General features: G+C 43.2%; 1 protein-coding gene across 1 annotated transcript in view; it reads left to right on the top strand.

The window, feature by feature from the left end:
* The first annotated feature begins 156 nt into the window (after window positions 1–156).
* The window catches only part of LOC120057913 (adenylate cyclase type 5-like), a 142,763-nt gene continuing 124,963 nt past the window's right edge, over window positions 157–17,956 (top strand). Inside the window, 1 exon segment of the mRNA XM_039006386.1 lies at window positions 157–1,104. Within this exon segment, the coding sequence (XP_038862314.1) occupies window positions 157–1,104 (948 nt within the window).

Here is a 17,956-nt window from a genome sequence, read left to right as displayed (position 1 = left end):
CATAGACCTGTCATTTAAGAAAACATTGTGACAATGTAACAACATTGTAACAAGAACAGTAATTTGCGCGAATTTGGCTTTCATAAGAGACTATAAGCAGGCACGTGTGTGGTCCTGTGTGTTGCTTTTTTCTTTTACTTTTATCTGAGAAGTATAATGTCCAGATCTAACAGTGTGAGCCCGCCCGGAGTCGGTGCGCCTGGGCTGAGGGGAGGGACTGAGCTCAGATCTGCTTGGGGCGAGTCTGAGTCTATTGCAAACGGATGCCCATACTCGGCTAGATCTCTGAGCAAAAAACTCGCCCGGTCGAACAGCAGATGGAGGGAAGGAGATGATGATCCCGAACAGCAGCCCGGACCAGGACGAGCCACGACAACGGTTAGCAGGGTCAGTTTTAGGTCTAGATCTGCGTGGCAAGAGCATGGGACTGGGGAAGAGAGCCGAAACAACAATCGATCTTCCCCAAGGCACGCAGATGGAGCCGGGGAAGTGAGACCCAAATCAGTGGAGTTGGGCTTGGAGGACCGGAGAGTGAAGGGCTCCAAACCCGAGGAGGAACTCATGCCTGAAGTTCACCTTTCCATGATTGCGTGCTGCAGCAGCGCGATGCAGATTTTCAGATCCAAGAAATTCCAATCGGAGAAGTTGGAGAGGCTTTACCAGCGTTACTTTTTCCGGCTCAACCAGAGCAGTTTGACCATGCTCATGGCCGTTTTGGTGCTTGTGTGCGCGGTCATGCTGACATTCCATTGCGCGGGGGGAGTATGCAGGATAACTTACGTGGTGGTCTTTTCCTTGGCCATCTTACTTATCCTCATATTGATGGTGGTGTGCAATCGGAACGGGTTTCATCAGGACCACATGTGGATAGTCTGCTATGTGGTCATTCTAGTCGTGCTGGTTGTACAAGTGATCGGGGTGCTGCTTGTGCAGCCGCAAAGTGCTTCTGAGGGAATTTGGTGGACGGTGTTCTTTATCCATGTCATCTACACGCTGCTCCCGGTTCGGATGCGGGCTGCGGTTATCACTGGAGTTATACTGTCTACCATCCATGTGGCTGTCTCTTGGAAGTTAAACGAAAGGGATGCCTTTATATGGAAGCAGGTAGGTCCTGTTTTATAACGTTTTTATTAGGCTACGCATGTATTAAGCATTCATAAATCAATAACTTTTATAGTAACTTCACGCATGGATGAGTCTACCAAATAAAATATAAAGATATATTTTTGGGGGGACATTCCATCAAGTGACAAGTGGCCTGTTTGGATAAAACTTGCTGAGTCAAAGGCGTATTTTATTGTATATAATTCTAATTCTCACAAATTACCTAGCCTAGGATACTACTCATTAGGAAATGAACACCGTAATGTGTCTCTCATTATTGCATTACTCATTTGTACTGTGCTCTATTGTAAATTTCACACATCCAATGCCTTTTCATCGGACAGTGACTGACTGATCAAGATGCCGAGTTTGTCTTGAGATGCTGCTGTTTGTCTTGAGATGCTGTTGATGCTTGATACTATGGAAACGGTCTCGATTGACCATTGCTCAGTTCCCTAGTTGTTATCATGGAGAAGACCAGTAGTAAAAGCATCCATTTAACATATTAGAGAGAGGAAAAACACTTCTAAGAAGGAAATCAGAGCTCACTGGCTAAAACGGAAGTTTTAAGAATTTAAGAATTTAGGTAAAATAACTGTTCTAGAAGATGTTCTGGAATTATGGGTCAGAATGGAAGTGCCAGAGATGGACATCCTCTTGAAGTGACAGTGTTGTTGACTGTTTAGGGTTTGTAGACTTGAGAAGAATTGGGTTGGAAACATGGGGTTATTTTGTTATAGATATTTTGTAAAGGAAAAACAACAATTCTAGGCTGTTTGGTTTTATTGTGTTATATGTTAATAACATGCTGAGGCCCCTGGCTCTATTTGATTAGTTTTAAAACCTTTCACCATCAGAGCTGGGCTCTTGATTTGTAGAACTTAATGCATGTCATCTCTCATTCCCCTCTTGGTTATAATTTTGCGTTTTTAGGGTCATATTAGTTTATGATAGATGCAATCATCACTTGTGTCTTATTTTAAATGTGAATTATATTTATTGTGTCAGAGGGAGGGAAATTGCTCAAATGCTCAACATAACTTTTTGCTCTGCCACTTAAATTACTGAGGATGTTTATAATCCCCAAAAATTGAGGTAAGAAAAAAAATACAAATTTAAAGGAGCTATATGTAAAAAATGTATTTACAGTAATAGTGGACATATAGTGTTTCTCAATTTCCGCAAAACTTTTTATTTTGCATTCTAATGGTGCAGCCTTTTTATTGGTCCACATTTTTGTCATTTAGCAGACGCTCTTATCCATGCAAACATTTTCACATTTGTTCGTACTGGTCCCCCATGGGAATCAAACCCACAATCCTGGCATTGCAAGTGCCATGCTCTACCAACTGAGCCACATGGGACCAACTCAACGAAAGACAGACAATCTCTTGTTGTGAAATTGACTGGGGCCAGAAAATCTGTTGTCAAATTGACTGGGGCTAAGCGATTTGTAGATATTTGACACTTGCCATTTGCTGGCCCCAGTCAATTTGACAACAAGAGATTTGCTGGCCCCAGTCAATTTGACAACAAGAGATTTGCTGGCCCCAGTCAATTTGACAACAAGAGATGGTCAGTCTTTTGTTGACCAATAATGAGGCTGCACCATTAGAATGCATTTTTGTGTGGTCTCAATACATTTAAAAATATATATATTGTGAAAAACGATTTATCCACTATTACTGTAGATATTTTAAGGACATTTTCTTTATTTTTCTGTATTATTATTATGTATTTACAAATTTATTTTTTTTACCCCCTTTTTCTCCCCAATTTCGTGGTATCCAATTGGTAGTTACAGTCTTGTCCCATCGCTGCAACTTGTTACATATAGCTCCATTAAATAGTGAGGTCTGTTATAAAGAAGCAGCACATCCCAATAGGCCTACATTTGTCAGTTTATTCAAAGAGTAGAATCAAACTCATGTCTATTACAATGCCAGAACGAGCTTATGTTTGAGAGCCCCTCTCCGAGGCCAAACATGAAATTGTGCTCTGTATGTAGGATCCCAAAAACTATTCAATGAAACTAGGGGTACATCCCAAATGGCACTATTCCCTATATAGTGCACTACTTTTGAGCAGGGCCATTTGGAATGCACACTGGTAAATGCCTTTGGACCTGCAGTTCTTAATCTCAGTTTATCTTAGTAAAAGGAAAATATTAAAGTAAAAGGATACTAAACTAAAGCCTCTTCTGGAAAGACATACTTAAATACAATATTGTACACACAGTTACAGAAAAAAGATAGAAAAAGCATGACTTCACGATGCCCTACCAAACCTCAAATACAATGGCCTGGTGACCCATGGTGCGTGCCGTTGTGCCGTCTTTCACTTGGCTGTGTTCTTTCGCTCTCTCTCTCTCTCTTACTTTGTCATTTTCTGGCTTGTTCTCTCGCTCACTGTGTTTACCAGTCCCTGTACTTCTTATAAACATCTGCCCTAACAATGGGCTCTTCCCAAGAACTTCTGCTTTACAAATCTGGCTAATGGAAACGGTGCATCAGTCCACAATTGAAGTTTAAGGGCTTGTAAATTAATTATTGAACCATGGAAAAAAAAAATAACTCAAAGCAAAACTCCACACAATACCGCCTCTTTCCCATAGGCTAGAATGGATCATTCTAATCCCCTTTATTTTTCTTTTTTGAAACTTTGATTATATTGGTCAGAGAGTGTTTGTGATACAGACATGTGACCCTACATCTAATTGCATTTTCTGTGAAAATAGGCTCTTTTTGAGATGAGTGTGTGGGAACAGGCTGTTGTAATTGTTTCTCTTCCTCACGATCCTGTTGTTTTTAGCATATCAGATCTCCCCCTGTTTATATACTGTAGGTCCCAGCAGTCTCCACTGTTGAGCTGTATGTTTATGGGAGATCCCAAGATGATGCTTGTATCAGGAGTGCTCCCATGAATAGGCATAAAACAACTTGAACATAATGACTGAGGCTCGGCTCGAAATGGTGGCATTGTGTTGTATGTGGGTCTTTCTATAAACTAGGGTACCAGTGAGCATTTCTTGTAGAGGACAACTGTTTGGCGCTGTTACAAAGTCATTCATAATAATTTGCCTTTTCATGTGAAAACATTAAGATATGAAGGGGGAACATAGATACATTAAGTATAATTCATGAGTTTAATCAAATGTTTAAACCATTTCTCATGCTTGCAGTCTTCAAAGATTTGGCAAAAATCGTGTGACGTAAAACACTACCTTTCTTTCCTTACATTTATGATACTGATGTTTGTCTTTACATCATATACTAATAATTGAACAATTGAATTACACATTGAACTTGATCCTGTAAAGTTCCTGGATATTGCTGTTGACTTATTAATGAACTGATGTAACTGTAAATGGTTAGCTGACATATGTCCTAGCTACCTAACTAACCAGTGGTAACTCATTCAATGATGCCATACCGCCAAAGCAACAGTATATATTGCTAGACTAGAGATATTCCCCCAGCTATAGTTAGTCAGTGGTTGCACATCTACTAGCTGGAATGAAGCAAGGATGTGAATAACTCTTTGGTCCTTTAAAAACCTGCTGTATTTAATATATTGTGTGCTATAGCTTGGAAAATAAATACATGTGACTCTGGATGACAACATGTTTGCAACACGAAATCAACGAGTATTGCGGTACTGGTATCGTCCTGGGCCTTCTATGAGGTCGAAATTATTATAATTTGTGAAAATTATAATAATGCCCTATTTGTGTAAGAGCTATTTGAAAAAAATGCCTGGAATTTCAATCTGTTCAGGTGGGATGGAACTTTTGGCCCAAATCAGGATGTCACAATGTGACCTGATTATAATAGACTAATGACTGTTCATCTGGGTAAGGGGGTGGGCTCTAGACTATCCTATCAGCTAGCGTATGTAAATATCTTCAAATTTGTTTCCTAATGCCCACGCAAGACTGAGCATTTCAAGTACCAAAGGAGGCTCAGGGAAGTAAATTATAAAATATATTTTGGCGTTATTTTCATTAAATAACCAGTGATTTATTAGACATACAGTGATGATTTAACAAATACAATTACAAAGACTGCATGGGGGCTTTAATACCTGTCAAATACTTACTTCCTCTGTCCTTGGGAGAATGTCAATTTAATTTCCTTGATTCGTCGTATCCTCTCTCGTCTCCTTCTCAAAACCCATTGGATGAGAAGGTCAGAGGTCCTTCCCCTCTGACCTTATCCAATGGGTTTTGAAAAGGAGGTGAGGAGAGGACGCAAGGAATCAAGGAAATGCAGTTTAGATTCTCCCATTCCTTGCCTCACTCTCAAAGCGCATTTGGGGAGAGGAGTGAAGTTTCCTCCCTTGAGGCTACAATGCACTTTCAAGGAGAAGCAAGGAGTGGAGGAAACAAGGACAGAGGAAGCAATAATTTAATTGCTAGTTTTCAGACAGACTCACACAATGGTTGAAGAGTTTACTGATTATAATGATTGAATTGTTTTTTATTATTGTCAATGATTTTGTTGACAGAACCATATGTATTATATTATATCAACTATTAAAACATAGAACTGCTGTTGTTTTACTTTTTCGTTCCTTAGGAATGTTTAGCATGGCTATACATGATAGAGAAGTTGACTAAAGCACAAAAAGACCTGGCAACTAGGCATGCCAAAGAAACATGCAGTGTATCACGTTTCAGGTAAGACCCAGATGCAGACAATGTCGAAGTAACAGCAGTTTATTAATCCAACAGGGGCAGGCAAAAGACAGGTCAATGGAAGGCAGGAGTCAGTAATCCAGATAGGTGGGGCAAATGTACAGGACGGCAGGCAGAAATGGTCAACACCGGGAAAATAAGAAAACAGGAGCAATCGAGAGACAGGAACTGAGGGAAAACTGCTGGTAGGCTTAACGAAACAAAACGAACTGGCCACAGACAAACAGAGAACACAGGTATAAATACACAGGGGATAATGGGGGAAGATGGGTGACACCTGGAGGGGGGTGGAGACAATCACAAAGACAGGTGAAACAGATCAGGGTGTGACCTGGGCGCATACCTGGTTGACCTGGGTGTCGGCGTTAGAAATCCGCAATGAGGCCTGGGTCCAGGATGTCCCTGGCGGGGACCCAGCACCTCTCCTTTGGGCAATAACCCTCCCAGTCATCCATGTACTGGAACCCCCTGCCCCGAGGTCGAACCGTCAGGAGACGCCTCACCATGTATGGCGGTTGGCCGTTGATGAGACACGGGAGAGGGGTGGGCCTGGAAACAGGAGACAAAGGGCTATGAGACATGGGTTTAACTCGGGACACATGAAAGGTGGGATGTATGCGAAGGGTACGGGGCAACAGAAGACGAACAGCAGAGGGGCTAATCATTTTAGAGATGGGAAACGGGCCGATAAACCGGGGGAAGAGTTTGCGGGATCCACCCGGAGGGGCAGATCCAGGGTGGTAGCCTTACCCTCTGCCCGAGACGATACCGGGGAGCCGGGGTCCGATGGCGATCCGCTTGTCATCGATACCTGGAGGTGGTCTTGAGGGCCGACCGGGCTCCATCTGGACACTCCCAGCAGAGATGATGTAACCCAGAAAGGGGATGGTGTAACGATGGAACTTGCACTTCTCTGCCTTAACAGCTGATTCTCCAGAAGGCGTTGAAGAACCCACCGGACGTGGAGCACGTGTTCTTGGGGGGGAAGACGAGGGTGTCATCAATGTAGATGAAGATGAACCGGTTCAACATGTCACGGAGAACATAATTTAGCAGAGCCCGGAACACAGCAGGGGCGTTGGTGAGGCCAAAATGCATGATCAGATACTCGTAGTGGCTGCTGGCCATGTTGAAGGCGGTCATCCACTCGTTCCCCTCTCGTATCCGCACCAGGGGGTAGGCGTTCCGTAGATACAGCTTGGAAAATGCAGTGGCCCCCTGGAGCGGTTCGACGGCAGAGGAAATGAGTGGTAGCGGGTAACGGTTCTTAATGTCATTGAGTCGCCGGTAGTCAATGCACGGGCGCGGGGTCATGTCCTTTATCGCGCCTGCAGGAGAGGAAGAGGGACGGAGCTAGGGAGTCCACAATGTAGGTCTCCATAGCCTTGGTCTCCGGTCCCGACAGAGAGTACAGATGTCCCCGGGGCAGCGTGGTGCTAGGGAGAAGGTCAATCCCGCAGTCATAGGGTTGGTGCGGCGGAAGCGAAGTGGCCCGGGCCTTGCTGAACACCTCCCTGGGGGTTCTGGTACTTCGCTGGGATGGCGGAGAGGTCCGGGGCACCTTCCAAGCTCCCAGGAAGACAATGGATGTGGCAGAACGGACTCCAGCCCATGATGGCACCAGTAGACCAGTTGATGAGGGGATTGTGTCGCTGGAGCCAGGAGAATCCCAAAACCACTGGAATCTGAGGAGACTTGATGAGCAGAAACGGAATAGTCTCGCTGTGATTCCCTGACACCTGTAGGTTGATGGGAGTGGTATTATGAGTGATCCGGCCTATAGAGCGCCCGTCCATGGGAATGGAGAGGGGCTGAGTGGGGATGTTCAGCTCGGAAGCCAGGGAAGAATCCAAAAAGCGCTCATCGGCCCCAGAGTCAATGAGGACCCGGAGAGATTTAGACTGGTTTCCCCACAGCAGAATGGCATGAAAAGGGGTGCGAGCAAGGGAAGCAGAAAAGTTCTCCATATGGCCCACCAGAGTACTCGCGCCTACCGGTGAACCTGGTCTTTTAAAGGACACAAAATGACCTCTTCGTGTTGATCCTGTATTGCCGTTCCGCTGGGACAGCCCAACTCTGTCTAGTTGCATAGGCTCGGGAAGCGGTGACTCGGCCGTCTTTGGCGACACTCGGGGGAGGTTGGGAAGCCTCGGGTTCTCTCTGCAACGGGACCGTCGGGACTTCCGGGATGACTCGGAGGCGAGGGGGAATCCCTGGATGTGCGAGCGAAATCGAATTTCCTCAAAAACCTTCTTCACCTCTCCCACGAACCCCTCCAGACTAATGCATATGGTCGGCTGTTGTTCCCATACAGCAATAGCCCAGGTGAGAGCCCTCCCGGACATCAGCGTGATGAGGTAGGCTATCTTGGAACGATCCGAGGAGAAGGAGGTTTGAAGCTCGAAGATGAGCTAGAAACGCCCGACAGGTGCTCGGCTCTCCTTTGAAGCGTTCCGGGAGAGGTAAGCGGGGCTCCCGAGAAGGTGGAGTGACCGATGAGATGGCGCTGCTAGCAGCTGAGTTACTGAGGGGCTGTGGGGTTACCACCATGGTAGGCTGCCTCCCAGACAACCCGCGGAATTGCTCCAGCAAAATGTCCAACGTCCGGTCATGGCGTTCAGCCAACGTTTGGATACCCTCCATAAGGCCATGAAGCAATTCCTCGTGCCTACCGATGGTGGCTCCTTGGGAGGAGATGGCATTACGCAGATGGCCTGAGTCTGCTGGGTCAGTCATGGCCAGTTCGTACTATCACGTTTCAGGTAAGACCCAGATGCAGACAATGTCAAAGTAACAACAATTTATTAATCCAACAGGGGCAGGCAAACAACAGGTCAAGGGCAGGTAGTGGTCAGTAATCCATATAGGTGGGGAAAATCCATATAGGTGGACGGCAGGCAGGCTCAGGGTCAGGGCAGGCAGAAATTGTCAACACCGGGAACAATCGAGAGACAGGAACAGAAGGAAAACCGCTGGTAGGCTTTACGAAACAAGTGAACTGGCAACAGACAAACAGAGAACAGAGGTTTAAATATACAGGGGATAATGGGAAAGATGGGCAACACCTGGAGGTCGGTGGAGACAATCACAAAGACAGGTGAAACAGATCAGGGTGTGACACGGTGTCCATGTTTCTTGTGACATTTTGAATGACATGTAGATGTTTTGTAGTTGCCAGTTGGAGTTATAGTCTCATTGTGCCTATCTAGACTTTATTCCTGTAAATACACAGGTGAAGCTGCAAGAAAATCATATTTAAATGTATATCAAACCATTTTGAAATTTTGACCACCTTATTTATAGAAAGACTCATGTGTACTGCACTCCCAATACATGCAGGGAGTTTATAGGGAATAGGGTGCCATTTGGGACGAAGCCTACAGCCTTTCAGATGGAACCTCAAATGGAGATAATTGTGACACATCTGACCTCAGTGTTATCTGATTCACGTCACCTTAACCTCCCATCCCACCTCCCCAACTGTATTGTGTCTCTGTTATCATAGGGGGACCTGTGGGCAATCAGGAAGTAATGTGCGTGGGAGTCAGGGAGAGATGTGCTTTGTAGTATTTGAAATTAATGCTGATGCGGTTCAGGTCCCCATTGCAGATGTTTCATTAACCCTTTACACTCATACCTGTATATTTGGGCACAAAAAAGATTGGAACGCAGTGACTGTACAGTAACAGGGGCGGCAGGTAGCCTAGCGGTTAGGTGTTGGGCCAGTAACCGAAAGGTTGCAACATCGAATCCCAGAGCTGACAACTCGAAAATTTGTTGTTCTGCCCCTGAACAAGGCATTTAACCCACTGCTCCTAGGCCGTCATTGTAAATAAGAATTTGTTCTTAAATGACTTGCCTAGTTAAATAAAAAAAATACAGTAACATGCTTCACAGCGCTGTATGGTTTTTGGCTGATGCCGTTCTGAACTTGAGCGCGACAAGAAGTTGCCCCCATCCCTCCTGCTTATTGGACAACTTAAGCAAATTGTTTGTTGTCTGAGTGAGGGAAATGCTGTAAATTAAGAGGACTCTATGTATTTAGAAAGATGAGACGTTGATGATTATAATAAATACCACGTAGATGTCCTACAAGCAAGCCAAACACCTATGAGTTCAAATGTGCACTTCACATTTCCATATCATAAAACTCATGTCATAAACAGTGTCAACGTTTATGATCACTATGTTTGGTGTACAGCTACAAGATGACAAATGACCCTGGGTTGTTCTGAACAGAAGGAGCCCATGTTTGTCTATTGTGAAGGAAATTTGCAGCAGCACACGCACCTGAATGCACGCATGACTCCTGTCTACGCGCACCAAAATGATGATCCGTTTCCCTGAATTGCATTGTGAAAGCCTAACACTGTCATATCGTATTTTATAACTTATAACTCAACGGTCATGTTGGCAGTAGAACAAGGTTTCAAATGATGCCCACCTGACCCAGATTGGTATGTATAATGGACCGTTTTTGGATTGCGTAAACAAGAACAGTAATTGTGTGAAGGCGGGGATGCAGGGTTGTGTTCCAAACAAAACAACTACAAGTGTGCTTGCTCTAGTTCCTCAACGGCACAGCTAGGAGAGCTAAAAAAAAAAACTAACAAATTACAGTTGAAGACTCTTCTTTGAGTCAATAAAGTGCATTGAAATGACTTAGGAACTGTGCACCCTTTGGAGTCCTCTCACTCTAACCATTGTCATTTTTTGGTTTTATGTTGCACCTACCCCACATTCACCAGGAATATTCTTATCATGTTACTGAATGTGTCCAGAGTATTTTCAGATTTCGTTATCACAAATGCAGTGAAAGTACAGTAAATGTAAAATGCACATAACATCAACAGCGTACTGTTTGGATTCAGTCTTGTGTCAGGTGAACTGTTGTGTCCTCACCTTTGGTCTAGGACATTTTCCCATAACCTCCAAACTGTTCCCATTCAAATGGCTATGCATATGCTTTTCATATTTATTCTGTAAGAAACATTTACATTTAGCCCTATCCATATAGGCCAATTTCCATCAGTGTAAAGGGTTAAGGTTGTGATAGCAGTGGCCCTTAAAGGAGCAATCGACAGTGAAAACAATAACAAAGCATTTTCCCCGCCACTGTTTTGCTAAAAAGTTGAAGGATGGGGCTGGAGAAATGTAACCACTCTCAAATTCAGAGACATAGCTATGGATGCAAGGATTGCCTATCACCATCACAAGCCTCAGTCAGTCATCATGTGCACTGTTATAATTCCCACCTCCCCGGCTCTCTCCCACTCATGTGTGCGTGTCTATGTGTGTGTCACCCCTCTGGGTGTGTGGCTCTAATACCGCCCCTGTGCGCGGTACATCAAATTGAGTGAAACGTCAGAGAGACAAATCCATCATTAGGTGTCATGGCTGATCAGTCTCTCCTCCCTCCTGTTTCCTCAGCTGTGATTTGGCATCGGTGATCATTGGTGATTCGGGATTGATCATTCATCATCACTGGCGGTGGTAGTGCACTCACAGAACAATCCGGATTGTCCTCTGAGTGCACTACCACCGCCAGAGAGAAAGCATTTATAAACAGAGGGCAGAATCAGATAATATGGGAAATCTTTTGCTTTAATACTTTGATCCCTTAAATTGTATGGATGCTGCTCAGGTAAAGATGTGTTATGTTCATCATTACCAACAAAATACACTGGTGATCATTCATCATTGATCATCGGTGATTATTGGTGATTGGTAATTGATCATTCATCATCACTTGTTAATTCAGCCTGTAGCATCAAGTTAATTGTTATTACAGGGGTTTTAGGTGTAGAATGTTGATCCACGTAATATCACATGCAACAGGATCTATTATGATCTCTTAGCTACCTTTGCCAGTACATTCTATTCCACTACTCTTCAGATTTCTCCATGGCCAAAAACACAAAGCAGAGGCTGCGTCTCTGTCCAAATTTTGTCCTTTGTTTTACACTTTATTGAGCACTTCATTTACCTCCTTTATTGACTTTTCACTGTGAACAACATGGAAATAATGAAGCCTAGTCATTACTGATGGATGCACCATTGATTTGCATCAATACACAGAGGAATTGAGTCCACACCTGCTGGAGAAAAACAATTCATAAACACAAGTAAGAGAGGATAATAATAATGACTTAAAAGAGGCACAGGTATAATGCTTTGAGACACTGGTAGACATGGAGACCTTTTTCTGATGATCATAGCAGCTGAGCAGCACCTCTCCTTGTACCACCATGCCCATCTCGTATCCTTCCCCCGCCAGTCCCTTCCTGTTGGATCTACCTCACTGCTTTCCTTTCTCACCTCTGTGTCAACAATTCTGTCAATTCATGTCTCTCTATCCTCTCCCACATAATGCTCCTCCTCATCAGCCTCTCTGTTGGTAGTCAGGAGAGGGACTAGTGCTTTAGAAATAGAATCCCTCCCTATTCGATGAATTCTATGGATATGCTTACTTACTTTCTCGTGTTATTCTTATTTATTATTTTGATTTCTTGTGTGTTTTTGTTTTACCTTGTTATTTTTAGTATTACATTGTTATTGATGACTGGATTGTTGGGTTTAGAACTTGCAAGAAAGGTATTTCATTGTACTTGTGCACGTGACATTAACACTTGAAACTTCTAATAGGGATTATATTTCTATGAGTAGTGCCCTGTCCATGGCCTGTGGCCCAGCCCTTGTCTATGTGGAAATGGCTTAGGTTAGGCTATTTCAAAGTGTGAACGGTATCAGCCCAAACCCCCTTTTTAAACCTGCTGATGTCAATCCGTGTCATATCCTCTATGGCAGGACTGTTGCGTGGGATCATTTCCACGTAAAGTGTGAGATTTATCAAGATTAACGCACAGCCATGACCATGTGTACGCACAGTGCCAAGTGGTGGATTAAAGGAACTACTTGTCAAGTGTAGCCTAGTGAATGGGGAAAATATATGTTGAAATTGTAAGAGTAATGATTAAATAATTTTTTAAAAATTAAATCATATAATTTGACCACATCAGTGTTCCGATAATAATCCATATAAAGTACAGTAATTTGTTAAATTTACTATAAAAGAGATAATACTATAAAAGAGATAATGGGAAATGGAATGAGGGATGGCTGATCTTGCTCTGTTGGAAGATTTGGTAGAGAGCATTTTTAGTGACAGGTGGGACTTTTCAGCGGGCGCCTGCTGATCAGCATCTCACAGCGCTCGATATTGATATCTCACAGCCTTCGATATCTCACAGCGCTCGATATTGATATCTCACAGCCTTCGATATCTCACAGCCTTCGATATCTCACAGCTTTCGATATCTCACAGCTATCTCACAGCCTTCGATATCTCATAGCCTTCGATATCTCACAGCCTTCGATATCTCACAGCCTTCGATATCTCACAGCGCTCGATATTGATATCTCACAGCCTTCGATATCTCACAGCCTTCGATATCTCATAGCCTTCGATATCTCATAGCCTTCGATATCTCACAGCGCTCGATATTGATATCTCACAGCCTTCGATATCTCACAGCCTTCGATATCTCACAGCCTTCGATATCTCACAGCCTTCGATATCTCATAGCCTTCGATATCTCATAGCCTTCGATATCTCACAGCCTTCGATATCTCACAGCCTTCGATATTGATATCTCATAGCCTTCGATATCTCACAGCCTTCGATATCTCATAGCCTTCGATATCTCACAGCGCTCGATATTGATATCTCACAGCCTTCGATATCTCACAGCGCTCGATATTGATATCTCATAGCCTTCGATATCTCATAGCCTTCGATATCTCACAGCCTTCGATATTGATATCTCACAGCCTTCGATATCTCACAGCCTTCGATATCTCACAGCCCTCGATATCTCACAGCCCTCGATATCTCACAGCCCTTGATGAACCAATGTTTTGGATTTAATCATCAGCAAAATGAACAGTTGCATTCAATTTCCATGCACCATCGCACAACAGGACAATTCACGTTGCTTTAGCAATGGCAAATATGCTTCAAATGAGTAGGCAACACTCACCAGACTTTCTCCATATTTGTAATTGGCTGTAATTTAGAGCAGACATTATCAGCTGCTCGGCCATTAAATTCTGAAACTAATGGAAAGTTTCCACATTTATAGCAGCTCTATGAGCCTTTTGTGTGGAGTTCTAGATTACCACTCGGGTGCACCACTTAATTCAACTCTTCTGGCCAGTTGGCTGGTTTGACTACTGTAGATAAAGACACTACTCACTTAGTGCTTACTTAGAAGCAATCTGTATTCAAATGTTTTGAATTACTGCAATACGCTTTTAGGATGCAATACTAGTTAGGCAATGCATGGATGTGTGGTTATAAATCAGCAGTAATAGTTATCATACGCAGAGAGTTTGTGCAACATTTTTTGCAAAGCATATTGAAAGTCGTAACGATGTGCACTGAGAGTTGGGAAGCAGATTCAGAGAGTGAGTTTTTTAATAAAATAAACACAACATAATACAAAAACAACACACAGACATGACACGGGAACAGAAACAATAACACCTGGGGAAGGAATCAAAGGGAGTGACATATATAGGGAAGGTAATCAGGGAGGTGATGGAGTCCAGGTAAGTCTGATGACGTGCAGGTGTGCGTAACGATGGTGACAGGTGTGCGCCATAACGAGCAGCCTGGTGACCTAGAGGCCGTAGAGGGAGCACAAGTGACAAAATATATTCATTGTGGGTTTTGGGTGTGAATTAACACTGTGTGCTAAACTGGGGTTAGCTTCTGAGTAACACAGACAGATGAAGCCTGGGGCTGGAAACTGGCAAGAGCCACTCTCTTTGTCCGTGATGATCTGGCAGTTAGCATGGAAGATAACAAACGTCTCATCAACTTCCGGTTTCACTGTAGATTTAATTGTTCTCCAATGGGTTTTTTTTTCTCCTGAAACTCTAATTGATTAGTCAAAATGTCTGTTAAGATGGGATCCCCATAAAGAACCTTGTTTGTTCTCATTTCCAGAGCTCTCATCAAATATAATAAAAATGTGTTTGTCACATGCTTTGTTAACAACAGGTGTAGACTAACAGTGAAATGCTTACTCACGGGACCTTTAACAACAATTCAGAGTTAAAGATAAAACAAAACAAAAATTTGAAATAGTGAATAACGAATAACAATAACAAGTCAAAATAACATGGCTATATACAGAGAGTACCAGTACTGAGTCAATGTGCAGGGGTACAAGGTAATTGAGATAGCACATGATTTTGTCACCATAGAGAAAAAGGAAACTTTTGTATTGTCATGTAACCCAAACACCCTAGGCATTGTTGGCTGGAAACAAAACTGGATTTCTCCATGGCGCCACACTGTATTGTACCACAGAGTCATCCACCATATAGAAAACACACTTGTCCCAGCCCAGCCATGACCTCTGTGTAACCTCTTGTGTTTGCGCCTGACATGATTGTCCATCCACACTGTGTTGACATTGAAGCTGCCTCATGGTGCGAAAGTAACAAGTGTTAACTCCCCTCCTATCCACTCTACTCTCCTCACCACTCTCCAGGAAAATAAACTTGTTATCCTATAATATATGCTGCTTGCCAGGCAAAATAACCCTCTTCCCTGGATGATATTCAAATAAAAAAATTGTCATTTTGAGTACAGTCTTCTAACTCTGTCTGATTGCCTCTATACAAAGCTTAAAGAGTAACTTTCATGATTATATATATTTTTTTATCGAAAACCATATGTTTTAGGCTTAGTTATAGTGAAACACATCATTTCTGGTCTTAATTTTGAAAGTTTGTTGCAAAAGTGTTATATTTTGGTATTTTAGCTCATTTCCCCCCTAGCCGGTTCAACTCCACCATTTAAATCGTGACGTAGAGGCACCCACACTATATATACAAAAGTATGTGGACACCCCTTCAATTTAGTGGATTCAGCTATTTCAGCCACATGCATTGCTGACAGGTGTATAAAATCGAGCACACAGCCATGCAATCTCCATACACAAACATTGGCATGGCAGTAGAATGGCCTTCCTGAAGAGCTCAGTGACATTCAACGTGGCACTGTCATAGCATGCCACTTTTCCAACAAGTCAGTTCTTCACATTTCTGTCCTGCTAGAGCTGCCTCGGTCAACTGTAAGTGCTGTTATTGTGAAGTGGAAACGTCTAGGAGCAACAACGGCTCAGCCGCAAAGTGGTAGACTACACAAGCTCACAGAACGGGACGGGCGAGTGCAGAAGTGCGTAGCGTGTAAAAATTGTCTATCCTCGGTTGCAACACTCACTTACGAGTTTCAAACTGCTTCTGGAAGCAATGTCGGCACAAGAACTGTTTGTTAGGATCATCACGCAATGGGTTTCCATGGCCGAGGAGCCACACACAAGCCTAAGATCACCATGCGCAATGCCAAGCGTCGGTTGGAGTGGATTAAAGCTTGCAACCATTGGACTCTGGATCTGGGTTTGGCAGATGACAGGAAAATTCTACCAGCCCCAATGCATGTACGAACTGTAAAGTTTGGTAGAGGAGGAATAATGGTCCCCTCAGTTCCAGTGAAGGAAAATCTTAGCGCTACAGCGTACAATTACATTCTAGACGATTCTGAGCTTCCAAATTTCTGGCAACAGTTTGGGAAAGGACCTTTCCTGTTTCAGCATGACAATGCCGCTGTGCACAAAGCGAGGTCAATACAGAAATGGTTTGTTGAGATCAATGTGGAAGAACTTGACTGGCCTGCACAGAGCCCTGACCTCAACCCCATTGAACATCTTTGGGATGAATTAGAACGCCGACTGCGAGCTAGGCTTAATTGCCCAACATCAGTGCCCAACCTCACTAATGCTCTTGTGGCTGAATGGAAGCAAGTCCCCGCAGCAATGTTCCAACATCTAGTGGAAAGCCTTCCCAGAAGATTGGAAGCTGTTATAGCAGCAAAGGGGGGAACAACTCCATATTAATGCCCATGATATTGAAATTAGATGTTCGATGAGCAGGTGTCCACATACCTTTGGTCATGTAGTGTATGTCATCTCAAGGGAGGGGTTTGGTATGAAATAAACTCTTCTAGATGTGCTGGGTTTTACCACCTCAAGGCTTACTATAAAAGCAGGTGACAGTGTGCCTTATTTGGCAATGGTCTTGGTACAGTAAGTGGAGTGTGCCCATAAATCTAGCATGATGCTTCCTTGACTAGAATACAGACATTACACAAAATTCAAAAGGCACATTTCATTCTGTTTCATGAATCTGGGTTCATGAATTATGTGCTGTTTTTACAAAGAAATAAACATATAGGCTATGAAGTTTATATGTTCATATCCGTAGCTACATCCATTGTAAAAAGAAATAAAGGACAATGGTGGTCATGTCAACTCGTTTTACTTTTTTCAGACCACTTCGACTGATTGGTGGTGCAATCTGCTAAAACAGTTGGCTCATAGTTCAATGTTTGAGAGTTCTAATCCCGTATGGGGTAGATATATTTTTTCTTCTTCAAATACTTCATTTACACAATTCCCCCACCCACAACTTCTCACCTGAATGCATTTGTTTTACATTTTTAGGGGTTGGGAAAAGTCAGAAATTTGGTTTGAGTGTTACTCTTTAAGCCTATATCTGGTGCTAGACACAAACACATAAGAAATGGTTCATCGTCGAATAGTTCAAACAACTCAAACTTTATCAATAATTTTTTCTGAACCACTGACCTCGAGCTCAGGATTTCTCAATAGGTCAGGTGTTTGGAGGACCACGGGCAGAGCTTATGTTCACTACAAGCTGAAGCATTAATCCCCCTGCTCAGTGCAAGTGCATTTCTGCTTAGCTGACCGTATGCCTTTCCCTAAGTTTTACACATTACTTAGTTACTTTTAACCAATGTTACTTTTAACCAATGTGAATACTGTAGCCCTCAATTGAGCCCTGAGTGGAAGCATGGACAAAATATTGTGTTTGAAATGACAAGTTTTTTTTATTATTTACAAGTGTTTTCCTAGTATGACTCGGCTATCGCAGGAGTAAACTATGGAGAACCTGACATACTCCATTGAGTTGTTTGGCTCAGTCACCTTCTGCTGATTTGTACTAATCTTAAAAGATGCTATGAAACCACCTCCACAGAAAAACCTTTGCTGGTTAGGAATCGAC

The sequence above is a fragment of the Salvelinus namaycush genome, chromosome 13 (assembly GCF_016432855.1).
Source record: "Salvelinus namaycush isolate Seneca chromosome 13, SaNama_1.0, whole genome shotgun sequence".
In the NCBI taxonomy this organism is placed as follows: domain Eukaryota; kingdom Metazoa; phylum Chordata; class Actinopteri; order Salmoniformes; family Salmonidae; genus Salvelinus; species Salvelinus namaycush.
Note: the sequence above shows the minus strand (reverse complement) of the source record. Positions and strands in the feature narration are given on the sequence as shown.